At 35.0% G+C, this 20,020-nt stretch overlaps 2 protein-coding genes across 3 annotated transcripts in view; both read right to left on the bottom strand.

The window, feature by feature from the left end:
* Window positions 1–3,254: 3,254 nt before the first annotated feature.
* Window positions 3,255–8,154, bottom strand: LOC117107747 (UNC5C-like protein). 2 transcript variants are annotated; one of them, XM_033249497.1, is made up of 5 exons: window positions 7,898–8,154; window positions 6,597–7,504; window positions 5,871–6,011; window positions 5,342–5,506; window positions 3,255–3,800 (listed from the first exon to the last, which is right to left on the bottom strand). In XM_033249497.1, exons 1-5 carry the CDS (start codon window positions 8,049–8,051, stop codon window positions 3,423–3,425), a joined length of 1,746 nt encoding a protein of 581 aa, XP_033105388.1. In that variant the 5' UTR covers window positions 8,052–8,154; the 3' UTR covers window positions 3,255–3,422. The 2 variants fall into 2 exon arrangements, with proteins under 2 accessions (XP_033105388.1, XP_033105389.1); XM_033249498.1 differs by lacking the exon at window positions 5,871–6,011.
* Window positions 8,155–11,000: 2,846 nt separating this feature from the next.
* Window positions 11,001–20,020, bottom strand: part of LOC117107736 — a 30,817-nt gene continuing 21,797 nt past the window's right edge. The window contains exons 10-12 of the mRNA XM_033249488.1: window positions 13,585–20,016; window positions 13,284–13,447; window positions 11,001–12,587 (exon numbers count right to left, since the gene is read on the bottom strand). Coding sequence (XP_033105379.1) covers window positions 13,390–13,447; window positions 13,585–20,016 — 6,490 coding nt within the window. The 3' untranslated portion in view covers window positions 11,001–12,587; window positions 13,284–13,389. The remainder of the gene's footprint in view (window positions 12,588–13,283; window positions 13,448–13,584; window positions 20,017–20,020) is intronic.

The raw sequence follows: 20,020 nt of genomic DNA, 5'->3' as shown, positions 1-20,020 counted from the left end.
GTGTGTGTGTGTGTGTGGTTAATCTATTGGTGCTACAGTATCCTTCGTGTTTTTGTTAGGTCTTCTATGTTGCCAAATAATTACGGTAATGGTTTTAAGGAAATCCGGGCATTGTTATGCTGCCATTAGTTTGACAAAACAACAGTGGATTCGATTAAGTTTGTATAAGTCCCGTGTAAGTTAATAATTAATGATTTAGATGGCATATAATCCTATTTCGTTTTATCTATTTAAAACAAACGAATTTACATTATATATGCAATTATATGTTGATAATCGTGTTGTATTATTAGGTCTTTATGTTGCAAACTATAGTTTAACTATTTAATGTGATTTTAAGCAATTCAATGGCATTATTACTGCGATTATAAGTTTGCGAAAAAAAATCAGTGGATTTTATTAGGTGTGTGTAAGTTAATAAATGTTTTAACATATATTTCGTTTTATCTATTTGAAACAAACAAACGAACAGTGGATTTTATTAGGTTTGTGTAAGTTAATAATAATGTTTTAAGATTCATAATATATTTCGGTTTATCTATTTGAAACAAACGAAATGTTGATAATCAAACCAAAGGATTTTATTATTTTCATATTACAGTGTCGATGCATATATTGAAGAAGAGGAAGAAGAAAAGAAGAATGTTGATAATATTATTATACTGCCAAATTTTATTATATTTTTCGCAATATTATTAAAGCTTACAGTATTTGATGCTTTATGTTTCGTTGTATTTTATTTCTAGGCATATACGTTCTTAAATGATTGATTGATTTAAAGCAGAAAGTATAAACGCCACAAAAAATCACATTACAGTATTGATGCCCCGTCCGGCAGCACTCAAAATTTCCGACTGACGCTGACAAGCTGCCGACCGACTCTGTTTTTTTGTTTTTTTTTTTTTTTTTTCAATGATTTCGTGTATTATTTTTGGGGAAAAAACGTGAAATACATCGCCCTAAAATCAAAAACTTTAACTGTAAACGCCCTTCATTGAGAAGATAACAATAGAAATACATGTTTCCGTGGTTACGCTTGTATTAGATAGGGCAAAGCATGCCCATTCGTGCAGAACAAGTGTGCAGTGTCTGCCGATTGATGAATCACCTAATGCGAATTCACCAACTGAATTAAAGTCAACATGGTTTAACGAGCAATAATACTGTAACACGAAACAGAGGTTAATGATCATAATCAATGTCTGTATTACGCTTAAGTAAAATAATTAATAGACAATAAAACAACACGTCGTAAAGACCATGGCCACAAACCCTACATTATAGGGTATGTATAGTATAACTCGGGGAACAACTACATTTCTGAACCATCGCACATGTTCGTACAATTACCATGTACAGAGATGAAGCCAGTCGGCTATTTTCAGCATTTGACATTCTTTCCTTGTCTCCCATAACATTCCTGAATTGGCGGCGTACAAAGACTTCGTCTCCGATAACATTCTTTCTTGAATTGGCGGCGTACAAAACTTTGTGTCTTTATTCTCCCAAGAGTATCATTGGACCCTACTTGTGGGAACATTTCCCACTGAATTAATTGTTACTAGGCAACTCAGTACTCAGCTTGATACCTATTTAAAGCAATTTATTTCCATTCATGCCTACAGTAGATTTAATTATTAATTAATTATTTAAATACTGTAACCAATTAGTCACTTTTATCTAGAACGTATATCGTCTTGCAATAGGTACGCTTGTTTAATCGTAATAATTTAATCGGCTAATTATAATGCAGGATTAATTAATTATATTATATACTTTATTCCAAGATACAAATCAACTTTCTTGATAAGTTCCAGCTATAGTTAAATTAAATTTCTTCCAAGCAAGAAAGTTTCAACTTAGAATATTTTGCAGGATAAAACAATGTAAAACACTTCTTAACTAAAAATTATGCTATTAAAACTACTCCGTAAAACAATCAATCTTAACAATAATGTACTAAATTCCATTTTAAACGGTATTGTGTTCTTCTAAATAGAAGTAAAAACAAACAATACATTTTTATTTAGGCCTATTCTCTTTATTCCAGAAATTCGATTTTATTACGGATGATTTCCCTGTACAGTATACCCCCTAACGTACCTGCGGCCAACATTGTACTGCGATATCTAATTCACGCATTGATTACATGTACACTACTCGGCGTTCCATACAATAACCCTTATTTGGGCATTGAATATCTTACGGCCGAACAAGTGCACGGCCGAATCTCCTAGGCCTAAATGTTCTGAGTAACGGTTTCAAAGGTTAGTTAATAATAATATTCAATATTAGTCAAGGAATTGAGGGAGGGGGGGGGTTTTGCTGGGGGGGGGGGCGACTTGACGGAGGCGACTTGGTTAGGGGGCGACTTTGTAAGGGGCGACTTTACAAGGGGGCGACTTGACTGGCATTCGCTTCAACATGTGCTCAAGCACCAGATATTTTCAATGCCTTATGAATAGGCCTATGAATAAAAAATACCATAAACTCGCTTTTACAATGATGTATGCATAGTTAAGCCTGGTTTCCATAGAATCGCTACACTGTTGCTACAGTGTTTTTCAATACTTCGACGCAATCGGGAAGGCTCCCTAATTCGACCGACAGCATCACCGAAAGCTGTCGGCGATAGCATGTAGCGATTGTATGGAAACAAGCTTTACATTTGTAATCTATCGAAGCCTGTGCAGGTTTTCCCTGAATAAGAGGAAGAAATGAAAGAAGAAAACAATGATGATGATGATGGTGGTGCTGGTTGATGATGATAAAACAACAGAACACCAGCAGTTGGTTTTCTACTTCGGCTATCACTAAAGAAAATATTCTCTTGAGTTTGAGTGTACGGTATTAAACCATGGAGGTATAGGCCCTATTTATAGTGAGTCCGAGTGAAGTACGTTTTGTAATATTTATTTTATTAACATGTTTTTCACAACAGTGAATTACAGGCAAAGAAGTAATACAAATAAACTTTTCAAATTACTATTTGTACATTCATTTCAGTAAATATTCCAAAAATATAATAACATATTGCTTTAAATATTGATCATCAATCATCTCACTCCAATATGGCTTTCTTTTATGGTGCCAAAGCCCTTGCAAATTATAATTCATATTATGAACAAAGACATGTTTTTGGAAAAGGACAGTGTCGACTAGGCAGATTAGATTACGATCTAATTGCGATATCGTGCGACGTCATTTACCAGTGTATCAGTGTCTGAGCTCCAATATCTTCATGTTTTTTTTAAATATTCTGAACGTGTTCTTACCAAATTAAGCCTCTATCTGTAGAAAATAAACCTAATATAATCTACAGAGAGTACAATATGAGTCCTATAGATGAATATATTTTTAATCCAATTTAATAGGATCAAATTAATCATCCATTGAAAAAATTAAGCTTCGTTGAATTAATCTTATTTTGTTCGACCTGAGGGTATCAAATTCCATGTTTTTATTTCTGATATCACGTCTAATCTGTCCATACCCTCAAAAATCCCTATCAGTTCGTCAATGTCATGTGTCCGATCGCCTGATCTCCTTGCTTCCCATATATTTAAAAGTTCATTGGTTGGACTAAAAATAAGGCGTTGACGATATTGTTCTTCCCATTGTTGAATGCAGTCGTCATAGCCAAGACTATAGGCTAAATATCTCCAGTCGGTACCGAGTGTACTGTATATATCTAACTTCTGTCGAATGGATTCTCGAAGAGGGTAAGGCAATAGAAGGCGTCTTCGAACAAGTCTGGTATGTGGTAGGGTACCTGATCTCCTCTCATCAGTTGCCGATTTCTGTAATACAAAAATCACCATCAAAACGTCAGCAGTTCTATATTCCAAACTTATTATACACAATGTAGACTGTAAAGTTAAAAGTGATCGAAAGAGGAGCAACACAGGATACGTATAAAAATGCCCGTCGTCGATCGTGATTGAAATATACGCCTGCTCAGGCAACACTCTTGTTCATGGGGTTTGCTCGTATTATGAACACTAATTAAATAATTTTTGAAAAAGTGAGAGACATCTCATTTGCCTCATTATTCATTTGTTTCTCTGGAACTAAGCAAAATTTTGGTCTACATTATTTAGCCTTTAAAAAATATGTCCTTTATTACAGTGGTGGATTTAGGGGGGGGGGGCGTAAGGGGCGTACACCCCCCCCCCATATTTTCTTTTCCTACCAAAAACCCCCACACAATACAATGCACTGAGGCTGCATTTGTCACTGTCACTTTCAGCCTTGATATTTATTTATTTGTTACTGAAAACTACCATGCTAGATAGTCAAAATCGACTCATTACAACCGTATATTCCACAAATGGGCTGGGCTTCAAGGGGGCTTCGCCCCCTTCAACCCGCCGGGGGCCCCTAGGCGGCCCCCAGCCTAAGGCTGCTCACTTCTCTCGCAGATTACGCCCCCCTCCCTTTTCTGTCAGGCTGGATCCGTCCCTGTATTAAGTATTTATGTTATCGAGTTTGTAAACGTTATATAAAACAATTTACAAGTTAGTTTTCTTGTTTGATCACCCTTTAAAAAGACTCTTGAATCACTAAAAAAAACTGACGCAATTAGACGAAATTTTAAAATCTGGAAATTGTGAATTTCAATAAAGATAAATTATATAAAAATCAGCTGGGCTGATAATATAAGAAATGAAAATTGTACGGTATTCTGAAAGTGTTCAAGAAATAGGCTAAATATTGACGGATCTGATCCAAGAGACACAACCATTGGTTTGACACCAATGAAGTGAAGAAAAATAGGGCTTAATAAATAGGCGGAGAAGAAAATAGTTGAATGGTGGAGTGGAGCTGAATAGCTTTTACCAGGGCCTTGGGTTCAATTTCTGTCACAGCAGAATTTTTCTGACGACTTACAACAACTCCACTCCTAAAGCCTCATAGAGACTTGGTTTAAAGCATCGTTCAATCACTGTAAGTGGTGAGTGTAGGCCTATTTGCAGCTGGATGTGAAAGAAATAAAATAAAATATTGACTATAATAAATAAAAAAATAGTGGAATGAAAACGAATGTTGTTATTTGTTATTATTTACACCAGGAGTGGAGTTAGGGAGCCGGGCCGGCACCAACCACCCCCCCCCCCCCACCTTTTTTTTTGGAAAGTAAAAAAAAACAAACAAAAACCCAAAAGAAAGAAAGATAAAGAAAAACATGATTGCCCAAAACGCTTCAGAGGTTATTTTCGGGCGTCTAATAAAACAAACCCGGACCCCACAGGGTGGTGTTATCTCGATCGGCTCCCACTTCCCCATCCCCTCTTTTCGGACATCTCTGGATCCGCCCGCTGTATTTGTATTATGTACTTACCTGTTTTCTAACTAGGACATCAATTATTTTCCCCTGAGATTCTCGTCCATCTTGAGCCACGTGAACTTGGCATTTCAATGACGTCACTGTTTTCTTATCATCGTACTCTAGTCGATATACACAAGGAACTCGAACGTTCTCTACTAAACATTTTCTGGCAATCGACTGAAACGGTAACGCAAAAATTTATGGAAACATGACTTGATTAATTTTACGGTATATGTTATTCGTACATAGACTACATCCGGAGATTAACTCACAACTACATAACTTCTTCAACTTGTTATAAAAACCCAAACATTTTAGTAATCTACTTTGGTGAACCATCTCACTAAATATTTTCAAACAGGTACCGAAATATACATTCCGCCATTGAATGCATCATAAAGGGTCAGGATTTAAGTTCCAATGATTCGCTTTTGTTTTGGATTTTTTCATATTAAATTACCAGCACTTATATAAGAAAGGGGATTCGATTACCTAGCGACCCTTCCTCTACGCCATTTATTGATTACGGTATATGCCATACCTGTTTCATTTTTCCTCCATAGACAGTCCAATCTCCATCGGCTTCGAGGAGAACATTTAAGTCACTGGCATGTGCAAAGAGGAAGGGAGTTGTAGGTGAGCACATCGAACCTTTCAAGAGGCGTTCATCTTCCAAGACGAGCTTGAAATGATAATAATTATATTTCATTATTACAAACATTCTGTTGACTAATCAGAATATTCAGTCATCTCATCAAGTGAACCTCGAGACCAGTTATAAATAATAATATTATTATAGGAATGTATAAATGTAATAATAATAATATAGTTTGCTCTATCTGAATCTGAAGTTTGAACTACTGGTTTGTTAGTGATGAAAAGAAAACGAAATATCTGACAGGTGTTGCGTTAAAAAAATCGTAACAATAAAATTCCTTAAATAAAAAATAGCTACCAAATGAGAGAATAAGAAACTAATTCCTCACCAAACGTACAAAAAACTCACCATACGCATACAATACTGCTTTATACTACTATGCATTCAATGGTAATCGACTCACTGTAAGGAGTTTTTATAGTAAAGCATCAGTAAATCAGGCAAAACTTATTTGCTTCGAATCATTATAAGCGCCAACTTATGATCTTTTATAACGAGTTATTAATTGTTTAAAGGCTCTATTTTTGTCGGTTTTCCCTATTTAACAACAGACGGTTTATCTTCAATTTTAATATGTAATAAGTGTATAAATAATACGAAGGTACACACATGTCTGGCATCTGGAGTCTGGTTGGCACAGTACAGACGAACTTGCAAATCGTAATCATCTTCATTTATTTCAGATGAAAAAAGCATCAAATCGAGCCATTTTTCTTGAACTATAGGTAGAGTTTCTTCATTCTGTTCCCATTGCAGAACACTTGTGTGTCCAGTGAAATGAGGTAACAACAACGTAACCGTGTTGCCTTTTATAAGTGTCATTGAATCGTTGTCGTCAGTAATATTGTGGAAACTTGGAGGCTGATCGGGTTCAGTTTCTGTCCGCAACGTAATCAGCTTCATATTATTATTTTTAATATTCGCACAATGTTGATAGGATAGAACGACTCTTTCGTTAAACTTCATTCCAGATGGACCACAGAAAACTACAGGACTTGTTGCCATCATGTTTGAGTTGATCAATAAACTGTCGTTTCTATCGTTATGCAAATATATGTAAATTAACTGAGGAGTTGTCTGTTGGATAGCACCAGGTGGTATCAACAGCGAAACTCCAGCTTCTTTAAAATGTAACTCGCCACCATGTTTGTCAAAAATACCAGCACGAAAATACGGAAGAGAAAAAGCATGTTGATCATAATCATGCGAGTCTAACATAGTTTGTTTCCATAATTCTGCCTTCTTGACGCAGGATTGTGCTTGCTCAGCACCCCCAGCACTAGCAGCACCACCTGGTTTCTCTTTGCTAGCATCATCAATAAATTCACACACTGTATCAAGAGACACATGCCCTGTATTCAGACCAGTCTCTCTCTGGTCATTGGATCGAAAGCTCTTGATTTCAGTCTTGCCCAATTCAATTGAATCTGGTGAAACGATTGACGATCGACTTAAAAAGTAAAACCTTCCGAGAACGGAAACTCCGTTAGTGCGTTTTCGAACACGATATGCAATTGCTGCAAAATAACAAAATATGAAGTTACTTGGCATCAGATTTGTACTAAGTGCTATAAAAATGGTGAAACCTTATCTGAGAAAAGATTGATAGCTTTCGTGGTTATGCTTACAATGGTGCGATTTTTTTTAAATATATCGAAAGCAACTGCTGCAAAAACTTAAAAAAGAATTAATATTTAATGGCGGTGGCGCAATACCACACGCCTTGTATCACTTTCGAGGTGATCGTATGTCAGTGAATAAATATATTGCTATGAAAATTGTCTTCAATAGCTTAGAATTATTTGGTTTCAGAATACCTGGACTACAGCATAAAACCTCTACAAATAATTAATTTATTTTCTATTTATAATACAGAGCGGTGAATAGACCTACTACAAACTATTACGTACCTAAAGACGGGGGAACAGCAATAAGAATACAAGTAAACACTACACACGGTATGATGACAGATCTTGCCAGCCCTTCTATACGATGTGGTATATCTGTGACTGGCGTCGATATGTCCGTCTGATTATAGTCCTCCTCGCTACTAGCTAAATCCATGTTGATAAGCCCAGGCACCTCACCGACACCAAAATTACTCCTGGTATACGGTTAAATGCATAAATTTAAACACCAAATTTAAACAAAGCTCATAGACTTCCTCTGTCCAAATTTTCAACCCATAATTCACGACTTCCTTTATGAGTCAATCTACGTCCTACAGTAACTCGACCCTAATGCCCTACTGCATTAACATACGGGTTAGATCGTGTGTGCATATTAATTTTGCTTGTTGCCTTTTGTTTAATGTATTTTACAGTGCCAAAATAACAATATTGGCATTTCATCTTAGGATAAAAAGAACAAATTTGTAATTTTTACTATAAAGCCCCATTTACACTAGTCACGATTACGAAACGATGACGACACAATACACTAGATGCGCGCAGTGTTGAAGAATACAAAATACGCGATGTCGTTATCGTGTTTAGTGTAAATGGGGCTTTATTCGTATTTATATCAATAATAATACGACTATTATTAACGCGCTTGAATGAAGGTCATGTGATATTAAAAACTATGGCACCGCAGCTAGTATTCTTGCAAGGGAATTCCCCGTTTAGCGTCAGATCCAGGTAAGATATAGGCCCTATTTAGATAGGCCTATATATTCGATTTTTGTACAAACATAATTAATTTTGCAAATATTGCAATATTGTAGAGGTTCTTCCAACACTTGGATCCATAAAGGTTTTAATTATATTGAAATACATCTACATAGGTTATTTTGTATAAAACCTCCAACAAAATGTATTTAAATTTATTAAATTATATATATTTACATAAATATATATAGAGTATATAAATATATATATAGTTTCCTGCAATAAATAATTTATATTACTACATTATTATTCCATGAATATTGTGAGCAATAGACATGATAAAAAAAAATGAAGCCAACTCTAATAATTGCACTGGTATCAAAATAATTTATTATTTACAATATTAACAAGGTAAAAACAAGTCTTTACAATGTATAGAACTCTCCTGGAAGTAGCAATTCGTTTACCGCGATCAAGTCTAGCTGAACTTAATCATAAATATTCATCCAGTCGTTTTATATCTTTTTCTTTATGTATATTGCAATCTGCCACATTTACAATAGTTATAACCTCTCAAAGCATCGTTTGAGAGGGACATAATCATAGATTAAGACCATAAAAATGTTATGTAAATGTTGTACAGTATTATTATATTTTTATATACATTTATACTCTGTATTTATGTTTTATGGTTAAATAGTTTACCCAGAAAATATGTCTACCTTGTCAAATAATTAACATTAAAGCTATTCCCATGCACCAGGCTAAAGCATGATGCACACCAATATTTACCAAGTTAAATAACTACAATATAAGGCCCATAAAAAAATTGAGATGTCACCCTAGGCCTAAACCCATTGAATAAGTTGTGGGAGGCTACCTTTTTTAACCTAAGCCAACTTGATGGTTAAGAGGCAGGCAAAATCAGCTTCAACTGCATTCCACTTAACAGCATTAGCACTACTGTAGGTACTGCTATTGTCATTTTCACATTTTTACATATAAAATAAAAAGAAAATAAAATGTATTTTTTGGGTTAACACAACGTGATACAAAGAAGGGTTAAATAATCTAATAATTTTTCTATGGTCCTACTCCTTATTAATTAATTAATGTATCTGAGCCAGGGCAGCATACAGTATCTATAGGTACTATGGATTAAATAGTTCTGATTGATGGAAATAAGTTTGTCTACAAATTTATTGTAACTATTTATTGTAATGGTAGATGAAAGTAAGTGAAGCTATAAAGGTAGACATCATTGTACAAGTTAATTGAACCTAACACTTGATAGCTTGAGAACTTCTCTAGTGCCGAATGTCTAAAAAAAAGGTACATAGAAACAGATAAACATAAAAACTGCGAATTTAGAGATACCGTAATGCAAACGCAATTGTACAAAAAGAAACATGTCAAAGGTTAAAAGAGCAGCATCAGTCGTGTGTAAGATGAAATTTCCTGCAGTTATATTTTCAACATAACAAATTGCAATATTAAAAGTACATCAGCCAATGAATTTTAAGCCCAGGAGGGATCTATACAATTCACAAAATGATGCCCAAAATTACTAGGACCAGTGAACAGCACCAGGTTTCAAGCTTCGGCCACACTACCACGTTTTATGTAACAAATATTTGTGATTTGCCCGTATATGGGCATATAGTTCTATGACACTCATGTTACGACGAAATGTAGACGTACAACGAATCCAACATCGCTCTGTGTGAACACTAGACGGCGTGACGGTGTCTACTGATTGTTGGTGACGGTCGGAAGGGACCGTCATTTCAACCGACAACTTTCGGGCACAGTGAGTGTCTGGACTCACAGGTATTTGTTGCATAATAACCGATAGTGCAGACAAAAGAGCTTAACATATTAATTTTCTCTATCAAACTATGTTATTAAGCCGTTTCATACATATATATATATATATATTAAAATTTAAGCAACATTGCAGTCAATAGTTGTTCACTTAAATCTTTCAGGTAGTAAAAAACACAAAGTTGCATACACTGTCTTTATAGTAAATACCATTAATAAATAATATCAAATTTCAGTTAATTTCTTATACAAAAAACGAATTTTAGCACACATCCATTTAAAAATTGTAATATAGCATAAAGTGTGCAACATCAAAGAAATACTGCCTGTGCTCATGCTGTCAGTTTAAATCCAGGCTCCAGAGAAAAAAACATTTTTGATATGTTGTAAAAACTGATTTTCTTCAAGCACCCTTTTTGTATCTTAAAAAAAACTCATTTGTACAACATATCTAAGAATGTTTTCCTCCCGGGCCTAGCCATAAAAAAAATATCATAATTTTTTTGTGAAAAGATGAAACCTAAAGTACAAGTTTACTTCCACCCCACCCCCACCTCACAAAAAAAAAAAAAAACTCACAAAAAAAAAAAAAAAAACCCAGAAAAATGTTTTGTCAAATGGGGTGGTTTTATACCAGAGGAAATACATTGATTATGGTTTTGTAAAGTTTCTTAACCCAAGACAGACAGTATATCTTCAATGATACTAGGTAGTGCAAACAAGGTGATCTATGATACCTTCTAAAGGTGGTTTTAAATCTATTGCTTACGGTACTTTTAAATTGGTTAATATCAAAAACACTACTTAAACAGGTGATAATTATTTTCTACTGGTGGTGGTGGCATATCCATTAAACTATCTAAAATTCAAAATAATACTAAACATCCTATATTTATATCATACCTTTCCCTCAATATTATAAAGTTTAACAGAATGAGAAGAGAATGATGGCTTGTCAGCTCACTAAGCTCTGCTTACTTGTCCCACTATGCATGCTTCTTTGAGCCACTGTCTTTCTAGGATGCTAGAAGTTATGTTTAATATAATTTTTCTTCTATGAAATAATTAAAAGTAAACATTGGACATCCTAGAACAGTTGAAACATCAGGCTCAAACAATAATTAGACATGCACGGCATGAAAGTAGGCAGGGCTCAGCATGAAAAATTCCCTATTACAAAAACAAAAATAAGAGTAAATTATTAAACTGTTGAATTGTCATTGATTCAGCAGAAATTGTTTACAGGCAAGCATGTTGCAACATAGAGCTATAACTTTCATTATAGTCTCCAGTATACAATTGAAGACAGAAATATTCTTCTATGGAAGAAGTTTCAACTGCAGGCAAAAATAAACTGTTTGCATTGCCCAAGCCAAACCTAACCAAAATTTAAAAGTTCCGGGGTTTGCTTTTATACTAGTATAGTGTTTAAAAGGGTAACAAATTTAGTACATTAATCATGGATTTTAACCCTGAGATTACCAACGAACTATAGAATTCGGCCTATAGGCCCACAGTAAAGCACCAAAAAACTGCTGGCAGATCGGCCTTGATTTTCAAATATCACTGGGCTTGGGCAACATAACAATTATTTTGGCATTACTTGCAAAGTAATGCCAAAATGCAAAGTTCTGACTGAGTTCCACATTCCAAAATTTAATACTTTGATGTTTGACATAAAAAATATATTTTAATAGGTGAGCCAATCTTTAGGGCTTGATAATAATACACAATTTTCTCCATAGACTAGTTAATACATATACTGTTCCTTCCCATATATTTAATTTCTGTAAATATATTTTGAACTACAAAACGAAATATTTAAAAAAAATTATAATAGAAAATATGAAGAAAAAATATAAAATTCTATATTTGGCCTAATTTTATTAAAATGTAATATAATAATATATAGCCCAAACTAAAATATTTATATATTAAATACTCCGGAGTATTCATGGAGAAAATCTTACAAGAACTAAATTCTGAAGAAATGAGGCAAGTGCATGTTAATATTCTGTAGATAATCATTTACTATAATTGGTATTTTATCTGAATTCTGTACTGAATGACCATTTCCAGCTGACCTGTTGATACTGTAAACTATCAGATGGCAAGTTATCTGGCTGCAGTAATGACAATGCTGATAAATTAGAAGACACTGACTAACCTGAAGTTAAAAGAAAGAGTAGGTTACCAGATATGTTAATACTTCAATGATATGTTTTGTAACAGCTTTGGAAAGCAACTGAATGTTTTTTCAAATGGTCTCTAATTGTCTAAAAGTTTATTGAAATTGGCAGGAAATCTGTATCATTAAAAATCTCAATATATTCATCAGAACACATTTTTTAAGGTTTATTAACATTACAGTAGAATAAAAAATATGAAGTCATGACAACACACTGCCCAGGGTAATCTTCATGTTTTATTTAGTTCATTTGTTGCATATGAAATATTTACAGAGAAAATGTTGCTGGAATTTGAGGTAAGACTAGAATTACAACAGGACTAAATGAATGTATGACCATTTTACCATAAAAAATAGTCTTAAGATTTTTTTCACCCCATTTCAAAACCAATTGGCATAGCATGGTCAATTTACCAATGATTTTAAATAAGTGAATTTACGCTCAAATGTATAAATACCGCCATATTGTAAAGAGCATCACAAAGACTACTATGTATAAACACCACCACTTCTCCGTTCAATTCTGGTATTACAGTACGATAAAATGTAAGTTATTCACTAAATAAGGCATCTTTCACCACTTTTTCTACATGTACTGAACAACAGATGGGATAAACATCGACGTCAAAATTTAAACAAAAAGTAGACACAAATCCAGTATTAAATTAAACTTACCAATTCTAAAGCTAAACTGCGCATGTATTTGGATAATTTAATTTTCACACAAAATATTAGATAACACTACTCTTCATCAAATCAGCTTTTGAATATAGTAGTAACTTTACTGAGATGCCTCATCAATGTGTTCTCTGGAACTACATAATTTGTATCTCCTAGCTCTGTAAGATGAAAAAAAGAACAATTAAAAATGTAGGTTTTGATTTGCAAAGTACCTATGCAATTAGTTTTCTTGAAAAAACAAGTGTGTTAAAACTATGGAGTGATTAAAAATGAACAAAGCAAAACAAACATTCACCTTGCATTTACAGCTTTGGACGGTTTGCCATTAGGTGGTTTTGGCCGCATGGTAGATTGAGTTCCACTGGTTCCTGATGATTGACTATTATCTCGTGAACTACCTCTGTCATCTCTAACTCCATCACTAGAAGCTGAGGACATGCTCTGTTTTCCTCTACTAGAATGACGCAACTGCTCTACTGTCACCCCAGCAGCGACGTCTTTTTCAACTGGTGAATGCCTTTTTCCATTTCTACGTGGAGAATGTCTTGATTTTTCACGAGGTATTGGAGACAACTGTGTTCTCTCTCGGGGTGTAGAAAGAAAGCTGTGATCATCAGGAATAGAAAATGATGTGCTGGTTACAGCATCAGGTTGATCTCTGGCAGACTGTGGAGGGCTCTTCATTTGAGGTGGATGATGTTCTAATTGGTTTGAATCTTTGGTTGTTTTAATACCAGAACCTTTAGTAGTGCTGTTTTTCAAAGAATTTGGACTTTTTTTAGAGGCTCCATTTGATACCTCAGATTCTGGTGAGTCTTTTTTTGTAAGTTTGGAATTTGAGCCTGTAGGACTTAACCTGCCCTTGGAAGTCTTTTTACCAGGTTCTTTGGACTTGCCATCATTTCTTGGTGAAGTTCTGCCTGGACTTTTCTTTCTACTTGCAGATTTCAATTTGGAAGAGTTCTCAGATTTGGTACTCTTAGACTTTTTGGAAGACCCATCACTCCCAACACTTGTGGGACTTCTTGAAGATTCTTTTTTAGGAGAGATTTTCCCACTACATTTTGATGATTTCAAAAAATCCTTATTGTGAGTTTCAGAGTTTTTAGTATGAAGATGTTGATGAATAGGTTTTTCAAACTGTTTTAAATCTGATACATTTTCCCTTGATTTAAAACTATCCACATTTACTTTTGGTGGAACAATACCACTCCCAACAAATAATTGATCATCTTCACTTGACAAAATTTTAAAATCATCACCAATATAGTCTTTTGACCTGATTTTCTCCCTCCTTTTACGTTGTCGTGGAGTCAGATGCTCCCAAGCAAGACGTGGAGATTGTGGACAAACCATGTCCTCTTTTTGACAATCAATACCAGTGTCACTTTCACTGTCCCACTGATTGTCATATGGCAACAAAAGGCACTCCATAGATCGTGTAGTACGAAGATTCTCCTGTTGCTTTTTTCTTTCATTTTTCAATTTAACTTTTGTATCAGATTCTTGAGGTTGTGTCATCTGACTGTCATTATTTTGTACAGACAGAGCTGGGCTAGGTAATTCTCTCTTCTTCCTTGGACTTAGTAATGTCCCATCTGATACAGATGAATCCAAGTAAGAAGATTTTTTACTAGAAATATTTTCCATAGACTTCGGCTTTATCATTTTGTGAACATTTTCAGAACTACCATTGATAGGAATGCGACTAAACAATCCTAAAGTCTTGGAATTTACCGGTGAATCAATGGTCTTTCTGCGTCTCCTTCTAACTTTACTGGAAGATGTTCCTTTCCTATTGGCATTACTCATATCTGAACCACCAGCAACTACTGTATCTTTTTGTTGAGTATCCTTTGTTAGATCAAGATTTCTATTACTACTACGAGGTGAAATAAATTCATGAGAACTTTGCAACTTCCTTGGAGAATCCAATGACTTATCAGATTTATCAACAGACCCTTGTTTAGTTTGGTTCTCTTTTTGCTGTAGAAGTCTCTTTCTTCTCCGCATTCTAGCAGATTCCATTGCTTCAGTATCTGATGACCTACTTTTGTCTCTTATCCTTGGGGACTTGCTTGTTGACTTGTCACTTAGTCCATCATCTAACTTTTCAAATTCCAGGGGAGGAAGATGATGGTGGGGTAGTTTTTGCATCACATTATCATTGTCCATTGGAGACATGTCTGTTTCTGTATTCTTTATACTAACATTCAGAGAAGTTGGTTTTTTAGTTAGAATCTTTTTTTCTCCAATATCTGGAGTCAAACCTTGTTTCAAGTCCTCAAAGAATTTTTTAAGGGTTGTATCAACAGGAATATTCCCTTTACTTCTCAGAAAATCTTTCTGTTTCTCTTTAATTGTAGAATCGATATGTTCTTCCATAGTTTTGGGTTTGGTAAGTTCAATATTTTGAATGTGATGAACTTGATCTGCATCATTATTTGAAGATAGCTGATTGGTTTCTGTAAATTTTACTGTACTTTCTGCTTCTTCCTTAACAACTGTTTTGTTTAGTTTTGTTTCAATCAACTGTGCACGCTCCGTTATTGATTCTCTAGTTTCCGAATCACATGTTACTACATCATCTAGTAAAGTTCCAGTAATTGGTTTTAATTCAGGTTTATGTATTAATGTATATTTTGTTGTATTTTCATTCTTGTCAGCATTTTTATCACCTAGACCTGTATTGTTATCATCTTTGCTGATACCAATCTCTTTTTCCTTTGGTTCTTTTTCAGAAAATAATGAATCTTTCAATATTGTGTTAGCAGTGATTGTATCATCAAATGTTTTAATTTGTTGTTGCTCTTCTGGTAAGTTATCTTCTTTCAATTCCTTTTGCATAGTATATCTGTGTAATGGATTCATACTGGTGCCATTGTGTCCTTGGCTGAGATCCACACCATGAGTGTGATGATCATTGCCAAACTCACTAGCAATCTTTGAGTTCTTTTTTTTAAGAATTTCTTTCTTTTCTTTATCCTCAATACAGGTTTTTTCCTCACCAGGTGTAAGGCCTGAAGTATTTCCAATTAGTAATTTTTCATTAGATGGTGGGATATCATTTTTCTGGGGTTTGGTGGACTCTTTGGTCAATGGTGATGTTGTGAGTGAATGCACATCACTTGGTGTCACCTGCTGATCATCATAAGGCAATGGCTGGACAGCAAGGCTACCTGTGTCCTGATCAAGTGATGCCACATTTTGAATAATTTTTAACATTGGCTTCTTTATTAAACCTTTTCGTTTGAGTTCATCATTCATGTGTTGGTCTGTTTCTTGTACTTGACTGCTAAATTTTGATGTCAGTTGCTTCCTCACATCTACTTCTCCTGAGGTAGCTTTCTCATTTCGTAAAGAACTTGCCACATCTAAGAAAGCACTAGGTTCCTGCCAATTTGTTGCACATTCTGAACACTCTGGATTTTTCTCATCATCTTGTGAAATAGTCTGTAACACTGCGTATGTTGAAGGCTCGATTAGCTGACATTTTTTGGCTTTTGCATCGGCATTAGCACTATTTGGCTCACTGTCAGGTTTAGCTGAGGTAGACGGTGAATTAACAACAACTTCAAGTTTTTGACCTGCACATAGAACAGCAGGGTGAATTTCCTTTATTACATTTTCTAACTTTGTAGCACTTTCATTGAAGTCATCGGTTAATGTCACTGGAGTAACATCTTGCACAATTTCATTCTCTAAGATTCCACTACCTGTGCTCCCCTTAGTAGGAGATTGCTTCATATTACCATCATTTTCTTGGCCACTTACATCAGACTTGTCTCTCTGGTCTTGAATGTCTCTTTCGCTTTGCCTATCACTTTGATCCCTTGCTATGCGGTTTTTGAGGAGAACTTTTGGAACCTCTGGTAGTTTTCGTAGCCCAGATTTTTTTTTTCTGTGGGTACTAGGTGATGATACAATCTTTGCTACATGATTCTCTTGCTTTTCAACTGAAGAATCACTTTCCTGAGCTTGATCTTTCTTGTGAGGTACTTGTGGTAAGAGACGCGATTTACCAGGAGTTCCACTACGACGGCTTGTTTTAGACCCAATGGAGCCACCATCACTACCTGTTCCATCTGATCTAACACTAGTTTTACTTTCCTCACTTGGTGTTCTTCTTGATCTTTGGTCTGGATCCTGTACTTTCACTTTCTCATTTTCATCAACATCAATATTTCTGGTTGTTAAAATTGGTTGAATTCCTGATCTCAAGGAAGGACTACTTTTACTAACTTTACATACTGTCTCTTTCGTATCTAGCTCATCTGATATTAAACTTTTTGTTGTCCTGGTAATTTCTGGAGGTAATTTTAAAGATGTGTCTATATTGTTGTCAACTTCACCTTCCACTAAACCACTAAATATCATTTCCATTAAATGTCTATCCTCAGATTTCTGCCGTTTAAGAAACCTTGTCCTAAATTCATCATGTCTGTCTTCAACATGGTTCTTAAATTCATCCTCCCGAATTCCATTGCTACCTGTATAAATTGCACCTCTAACCCAGTTCACAGCGTCTAAATCTGAACAAGGTGAGACTTCATCTAGTTTTCCATCAGAGGCTGAAAGAAACAACTGTTCCTCAGGCTTTGAAGGAACAGATCGTTCACTTTCACTTATTTGTGAAATATTCCTATCTGTAGAATGATTCTTTTGAGTTCTTTTTCCTCTACCAAGTGAAGATTCTGTGTCTTCTGCACTTGATTTCAAAAGTTCTTCAGCAGACTTTTTCATAAGTCTTTGAAATGTTTTTAATGAATCATTCACATCTCTTTTAGTCCTTTTACTTTCCTCCTTTATAGATCCATCTTTGTCTAAACCTGTGAATATTTCTTCAACAAGTGCTCTGTCTGAAGATTTTGAATATTTCATCATTGCAGATCTTTCAACAAGAAGCTCTTTTGATGTCTTTCGGTCTGCTCCATTACAAATTTCCAAATTGTCAGGCTTTTTACATTCAAGTGTTAATGCATCATTATGGACTGGTTTTTTTATGTTTAAATCTTCTACATCATCTTCAAATTCTTCTCCTAACAGTATTTTTTCCATCAGTAATCGATCAGAAGTCATTTTAGGAGATAATAATGCAACTGGTATTTTTCCACTCATGGGTTCATTGATATCAGAATTTACTGTATTTGGTTGATATTTAACGATATCAATATTGTCATTTTTTGGCAAGATTTCATTAGTTCCAGACAGAACCAAGGGGGCAATGACTGGTTGCTCATTTTTGTCTGCACAAATATTTTTTTCAGATGATTCTATATGCAAATCTACCTCACTAACTGACTTTACATTAGGACGGCTTTTTTCAAAGTCAATAATTTTAGCATTAACTTCCTTGTTTAGTTCCATCCTAGATTTTTTATCAACAATGTCTTCAACAATATCTGAAGTGCCTTCCGCTATCTCTATTTCAATGTCATAATGATCAGTTATATGTACTGATTGAGCAGTAACAGGTATGGGCATGGACGCAGTTGGTGGAGGTTGATAATGGGCTGGAGAAAGCAAATCTCCAATAGGAGGTAGGTCACAAGTTAAGTGAGGTATGTCTTCTGGAGGTTGAAGCACATCTTCGGTGGATTTATTGCCTATTACTTTGTCTTTCTCCTCAACTTCCTGATTATCTTCATTCAGAACATCTTGCAACAACTGGTCTTGTGTATTCACAATTTTGTCAGAGACAAGTTCATGTTTTTCAGATTCTGAGGTTTCTTTGATTTTATCTGATTGCTTCAATTCATTTACCTCTTTTAAATCTGCACTTTGTTCAACAGGTTTTGCTTCTATATCAACCAAATCAATTTCATTAATAGCTTTAACAGAACTATTTACTTGAGTTTCTTTTACAGCTGATAATAATCCCATTTCAATGAAATCATTTCCATGTAGTCCTTTATCTACTTCATAATCCATAGGAACTAATTCTGCCTCATTTTCAAATAGGTTATCATTCGGTAAATTTGGTAAAAGGTCTGGTTGCGAGGCAGAGAGTTGGAAACCAGCTTGTTGCATAGGTTCAATAGCACCAGCTTTGGTCAAATATTCAAGATCAGGTAAATCATGTGGAAGATTGTCTGTTTTAATGTGGCCACCACCAGGAAGAGCTTGCTCTTTCTCTTGTATTTCCACTTTATCAGACTCTTTGTCTCTTGGAAGTGATCTACATTCATCATGGAAAAGCTCTGCATCAAGGTGCTGAAGCTTCTGTACCAACAGTGGAAGTTGACCATCTTTCTGCAGAATGTTATCCTCAATAGAAGGTTCTTTTTCAGTCAAGCCTTGCTCTTTAAAAGTGCTCATATCGCCCTCAATAATGGCATGGCTATCATGAGTCCGGTAACGTTTTTGCTTGTGTCTGCGCTTCAATAGCTCCCGACGTTTACTAACTGGTCGCTTCTTATACTTAGAAGGAACTTCCAGCATGTTACCACATGCTTCAATAGCATGCAGTAAATTCTGACCTCCTTGAATCTCCACTGGGCCATTTATTTCATCCCCTTCCTGTTCATGAGAATCTCTTTCTTGGTCAGATGGTACATCATACTCATCTTCATCTTCCTCATCATCCTTCTCCTCATCTTGTTTTTCTCTGCTCAAATCCAAAACAACTTTATCAATGTCAACATCAGCATCTTGAATCCTATCCTCAATTTTATTGTCATGTTCACTTAGATTTCCGTCGATTTCATTGGTATTGACAGCAATTTCGCTGA

Source organism: Anneissia japonica, unplaced genomic scaffold (assembly GCF_011630105.1).
Source record: "Anneissia japonica isolate Jap-2015-1 unplaced genomic scaffold, ASM1163010v1 scaffold287871_len1641731_cov197, whole genome shotgun sequence".
Lineage (NCBI taxonomy): Eukaryota > Metazoa > Echinodermata > Crinoidea > Comatulida > Comatulidae > Anneissia > Anneissia japonica.
The sequence above is the reverse complement of the archived record's forward strand: the minus strand, read 5'-3'. Positions and strand labels throughout refer to the sequence as shown.